The following is a 6010-nucleotide window of genomic DNA, read 5'->3' as shown; positions in this document are numbered from 1 at the left end:
TCTCTGGGGTCCCTGGGCACTGCTTGGAGGAGCCCCTGCTGGTCCCAGTTCCTGGCCTCAAGGCATCGCCTGGTGTTTGCAGCGCCTGTGTCTGCCTCTGGTTGAAGTCCAAGGGTGCAGGGAAACCCACCTGCTCCTCAGGGGCTCCTCAGGGTGGGCCCAGGAGGTGGCAGGGGGGGTGACATGTAGGCATCTCTTTTTATTTATTCTTTTTCAAGAGGCATCAAAGCTGGTGTAAGAGGTGATATCTTTTATTAGACCAATGAGATCTTTGCAAACAAATTATTTTATTTCTTTGCAAGCTTTTGGGTGCACCCCCTTCATCAGGAAGAGAACAGAGATTGTCAAAGTTAGGTGGAAATGAAAATTCCTGTTACACAGGAGAGCTTGAAGGCGTGGTGAAGTCTCCAGTTTGGCGTAGTTCATTTTGTCCAGGTTAGAACTTGCCCCCCTGCCTGCGCTAGGCTGTCATGGTGCCCCCTGCCCCCCATTACACCTCTAGAAAAGGCACAGAGACAGGTGAGCGTCGGCCAGGTACGGGATGGAATAAGTTCATTGACCGGGCTTTGTCTCTGTCTTGCAGGAGTTGAGGGTTTCCTTTTGATATAGCAAAGCCCAGTGCAGGTGAGGTGGGGTTGGTGGGTTTGCGCATGCGAAGAGCTGATTTTTTTGTCCTTGTGCCGAGTCACCTGTTGTTCATTGGGATCTTGCGTGAGCCATGCAGGATTTGAGTTGGGAGCTCAGATATTTCCGTTTCCCTGAGGGGGTCTTGACACAAGTGTAAGTCATTTTCTGAACTGGAGTAGGAAAAGTCCTTTCAAAATGCCTTTGTAAAATCTATTATAGGTTTGTTTTGGTTTTTTCCCCGTCATTGCAATCAAAGTTGTTTCCAGGTTTGTTTTCATCACTGTTTTTCAATCGTCGGACCTACATTTCAAAGAAAAGCTACATGTGCATGTTGGGTGCATGATTCAGGTCTCTTCTATGACCAACTGCAATAACATTCTAATAGGGTCACCGTGTTTAGTATTTACAAGGGATAATCAGTAAATAGTAACTGTATGTACAGTCAGACTAGTATAATATTGAAAACTGTATAAGTGATAGCTTTTTCTAATGCTGTGAGATTAGAAAGTCTTTGCTTAATGTTATACATGCTTGTTGATTTAAAATTTAAGATTTAGTTATGTCCCCACAAGATAACTTGTAAAACCTATCAGTTAACAAAAGCAAGAAATATTAAAGAAAAGAAAGGAGCAAAAAGTATTGCAGAGAGCAGTTGTAAAACACTTTCATACCTTTTTTTGTCATCTTTTAACTCCACTTTCCTGTTCTCCAACAGTATGCTCTGGCTTGTTGTAGAGCATTGGCTTACTGCAGTTAATAAAAACATTTATTGGTTTCTGTAAATCCTTGTTTTTTCTGATTATTGCACAGCAGTTAATACATTATAAGAATAGAAGAGGTACTGGTATTAAAGCTTTTGGTTAGATGTACAAGAACTTTTTAGTTTCATAAGTTAGAGCAAATCTCTAACTTTGCTTTAGGAGTTGTGTATTCTTCTAAATTAACTTGGGAGCAACAATTGTTTCTAATTGTTTCTGACATTCAGATTGAATGTCAATTGGAAAATATTGTATTGTTCATTAGTGCTGGAAAAAATAGGAAAACTCTTAAGATTATTCAGAGTAAAAACTCAGTTTTTTACAAGGCCTTTACAGACACAATCTCAAATTTGAGAGAGTCATGTTTTTGAAAATTTTTGTTATCATGAACTTATTAATCATAGACTTACTTTCAGCATGTTAGCATACTGGTCAAAGTCATAGTGGGCTTTCAGGTTTTTTTTGCGGGGGTGGGGAGGTTAGAGTTTTTAACCAAATAAGTTTTAAACCTTACAGGAAATGGAACATATAGAGGTCAGACACTTTTTAAAAAATGTTTCTGTGTGTGCAAGTAAAACAGTGATCGGAATTTATTATTGCCAAAATATTTGCTGCTGAAAGTGTGTTTAGAAATGCTGGCATTTCAGTTTTCAGAAGAAAATGCTGTCTTTAACTGCAGAAGAACAAGGCTTTGTCTTTCTGTAATTCTGAAGTGGGAGATGCCACACACCAAGAAATTTAAGCCCCTTTTTAAGATAGACATTAATAGTAGAGTGCTGAAACAAACTTCTGGATTAGCTTCATTGGCTTTCCTGCTTCTTTTGCATCCCAAAGCATAAGCTTAAATCGTCTCAGAAGGACAAGGTCCGCCAGTTTATGGCATTTACCCAGGCTGGTGAAAGGACTGCTATATACTGCTTAATGCAGAATGAGTGGAAACTAGAAGTGGCAACAGACAACTACTTCCAGAACCCAGACTTGTACTACAAAGAATCTATGAAAAATTCAGTAGACAGAAAGAAATTAGAACAATTATATAACAGATACAAAGGTAAGGATCAGTTTTATAACTTATTTAATTTACATTACCTTTATACCTTTACTTTTTGCCATTGGTAACATTTTTAGATAAAAGGTTGCTAACACAATGTCCAACTGTTGTTACTTAGTCTGTGTGTTGCTGCACTTGAGAGGTTTGCTTCGCTGTAAGGCTGTCTGTCTACTATTGCATGGCTCAGTGTTCATCCCAAACTTCAGATTGTCAAGGTGTTTTTACACTTTACAAGTAAAACAATGGGAAATATAATGCAAGAACTGAGCAAAATGAAACTAAATCCAGTTACTTAAAAGGGGGGACTTATTACCTGTAAAGGACGTATGTATGACCTACTGTCCATAAACTATGTTAAGGAATTTTTGTGTGTCATATGTTATGTGGTAACATGATTATAATTCCTGTATTAAATACTTTTTCAAAATTAAATTTAGATTAAAGATGGTGGTAGTATTGTTATTTATACTACAAAAACATTTTCAGATATAGGTAAGATTCTGACAAATCTGTTAAGTAAGGAAATGTGATTAAGGTTGAAACTCCATCCATAATTTACTCTTTGTGTTTGAATATTACAGCACAAGTCATGTAAAATGACCTGTTAAGAGATTCTTGGTGGGGAAACATCCATGAGAGAGTGAATTTAAGATGGAGTTGCGTTTATATCTTCTGTTACTCTTTTTTTTTATGTTAGTGTTGATAGGAAAAATGAGGAAATATGGTCAAGGAAGCAGCTCAAGACATTGTCCAGTGAAAGAATTCCTTTCAAAATGTTACTAACTTAGATCAATTATTTTTTGTTAAACAGTAGTGTGACGCTGCTTTATATCATTGCTGTTTATTGCTTGGCTCCAAAACTTTCTGTGGAACTCTTTAAAATGCATCTTTGGCCATATTTTTATCAATATGGACCCTTTCTAATCCTAATAGATGGTATGATTCTCACCAAAATTATTTTCTATGCATCTTGGCCTATACGATTATTAATACTATTGCTTTTCAGATTGTGGATAACATGAATACTTATTCCATTTGACATACGGGTCATCTTCAAAATTTTAATTTTAAAAAACATATGGTCGTAATGTGTTTATAGGTGCACTGGCACTCGAGCAGCACTAGAACATTTCCTTTGGGTGCACCCATAGAAGTTTAATTACTATGATACTTCTTTTGGTTAGTTTTGCTTATATTTAAATGTTTTTTCTTGATCTGTGTATAGTAGTTTGAAAGGAGATGGTCAAGTGAAAGATATACTTAATTTCTTAAATTTGTAACTGTCAGTAGTAATGTCTAAACTGAAGGATCTTTTTTCTTCACGGTGTTTTTTTGTGTACTTTCTACTTCCATCTTCACTTTTATGAATTAAAATAATTTAGTCAGTTTCGGGTTTTTGTTTTCATGCATCAACACAATTCTGTAGTGCTAAAAATGAAAGTAATGAAGGGGGAATGTACACCTAAACATCGCTTTCCCAGAATTTAAAAGGAAAAGTCATGACAGTGCATTTTTAAATTGGTTTAACACCTTTTTCTTTCTTAACCATAACCTAAACTTTCTGCCTGATAAAGGGTCTATTGTAATCCTAGCTCTAGATCTACAGAGGATTACAATGGAGAGAACCTACAAAAATCTGTAGGTTGCATTAGCATTGTATTTGAAATGTGAGGTAATATCTCATTGTCCACTCAGCTGTTCTTGTTTCAGTGTTCTCTTTATTTAATATTCAACATCTGAACCAAAGTTACACTTGTTCATTTTTATTGTTTACTCAATTGCTCAGGTGTTATGAATATGCTAAAGATGGAATAATCCTGTTTGTTGAAGCCAGTCAGAGTTTGGCCATTAACTCCAGTACAGACTCTTTAAATATCTGGGAATAATTTTAGGAAGTTAAGAAATGCATTTAGATGTTATCCTGGAACTTGATTTTTGCAAATAATACCCTGGAAAGATTTATTCACTACTTTTACACATAGCGATTGTGATGGAATAAAGATACTTTAATAACATGTTTTTGCTGCATCAACTACTACTACTTGATGTTCTAACTATTGGCTATTTATAGGATCAATTCTTTAGTTACTATTGTTGTATCATTAGAAGAGTTTGAGAAGCAAAAGAGAACCCTAAAATGAAGGCCCCAATCTTGCAGTCAGATCAGATTGTAAGACCCATGCCTAGGGAAGGATAAAATCATACCAAGTATTTATCCAAAATGTCAACCTTGTGATATATTGAAAATATTGTTTTAACTATATGTTTCATGCAGTGGCTATTTTAGTCAAATAAATGCTTAAGACTTATTTTTCCAAATGATGGAATAACTTCTGTATTTTGTAACTGGCACAACTGTGAAAAGTAGAAGTATAATTTTGAGAATATTACTTTAGATTTGTGTAACTTATATTTTAAAGAGAGTCTGTCGGGTTCCAAACTAAAGTAAAACGGCAGTCTTGTTTACATATGAAGTGTTTAATTTCTTTGGGTTCAATTATGAATCAAATATAATTTTCCACAGAGGATTTTTGCATTTGTTTAGGTTTACTTACTTAAAACAAAAGTTAAATTTCAGGCTTATGACATAACCAGACACTGGCTATTACAGTGTGTTTCTACCCTATAAAAATAGCTTATTATTGAACAATTAAAGTAGTTCTGAGGAGCCTAATCTAGATGGAGGTCTTGTAGTGCTGAGCACTGTAAATACTGTCACGCTGATTTGGTCCATCTGCAAGGCTAATTTTTGTTTTTTAAATTTACAGTAATTAAACCTTGGTGATCTCAGTTGAAATAGGTCCTTTTCTTTTGTGTCCCTGGAGGGGTGGGGATGGGAAAGATCTGTGGACCTCATCTAGTGCATTTCTTTTATGCACCTATTGCTGTTTCCTAACTAGTACATGCTCATTTATTGTACTTTTTATAACACTTCACTGAGAATCGGTTTCACTGATTTCTCCCTATTCTCAAGCATCTTCCCTGTTGTTCATTTCTTTCTTTCATATGGTGATTGGGAGGGGGGGAATCTAAGAATAAAAAGCAAGTATTTCAATAGTAATTTAAAAACAAGATTGTCAGAGAGACTTGGGAAGATTTTAAAATCTGCTTTAAATTCACATTTTCAAATTGATTAAAATTTGAATTAATGTCCAAATAAAAAGTTTGAGAAGTACTCAAAAACAGTAATGTCTACAGTGCAGCATATCAAAAGTACTCTGGTCAGTATTCCGTAGGAAAGTTTAAGAACTGTAATTCTCCTTTTTGTACTTTGAACTGCAGACCCACAGGATGAAAATAAAATTGGCATTGATGGGATTCAACAGTTCTGTGATGATTTAAGCCTGGACCCTGCCAGTATCAGCGTTTTGGTTGTAGCCTGGAAGTTCAGGGCAGCTACTCAGTGTGAATTCAGCAAAAAGGAATTTGTAGATGGCATGACAGAATTGGGGTGAGTGTGTCAGTTTTCTTTATGGTTCAACTTTCTTAGGAGCTGAGCCAAATCTATTGAAAGCTTTTAAAACTCTCCATGGACTTGTTCCATGTTACCCTGAAGATGCACGCAGCTGACCTA

The 6010-nt window shown here is 35.8% G+C and overlaps 1 protein-coding gene across 3 annotated transcripts in view; it reads left to right on the top strand.

The window, feature by feature from the left end:
* Positions 1-191: 191 nt before the first annotated feature.
* DCUN1D2 (defective in cullin neddylation 1 domain containing 2) overlaps positions 192-6010 on the top strand; it is a 39073-nt gene continuing 33254 nt past the window's right edge. Inside the window, exons 1-3 of one of the 3 annotated variants that reach the window (XM_014527893.2) lie at positions 192-435; positions 2220-2436; positions 5719-5887. In XM_014527893.2, the coding sequence (XP_014383379.1) occupies positions 2262-2436; positions 5719-5887 (344 nt within the window). In that variant the 5' untranslated portion in view covers positions 192-435; positions 2220-2261. Of the gene's footprint in view, positions 436-545; positions 781-2219; positions 2437-5718; positions 5888-6010 lie in introns of those variants that run through there. The other 2 variants (XM_025196122.1, XM_014527892.2) reach the window with 2 other exon arrangements.

Source organism: Alligator sinensis, unplaced genomic scaffold, assembly GCF_000455745.1.
Source record: "Alligator sinensis unplaced genomic scaffold, ASM45574v1 scaffold288_1, whole genome shotgun sequence".
NCBI classification, from domain to species: domain Eukaryota; kingdom Metazoa; phylum Chordata; order Crocodylia; family Alligatoridae; genus Alligator; species Alligator sinensis.
This window is presented reverse-complemented; position numbering and strand designations above follow the sequence as displayed.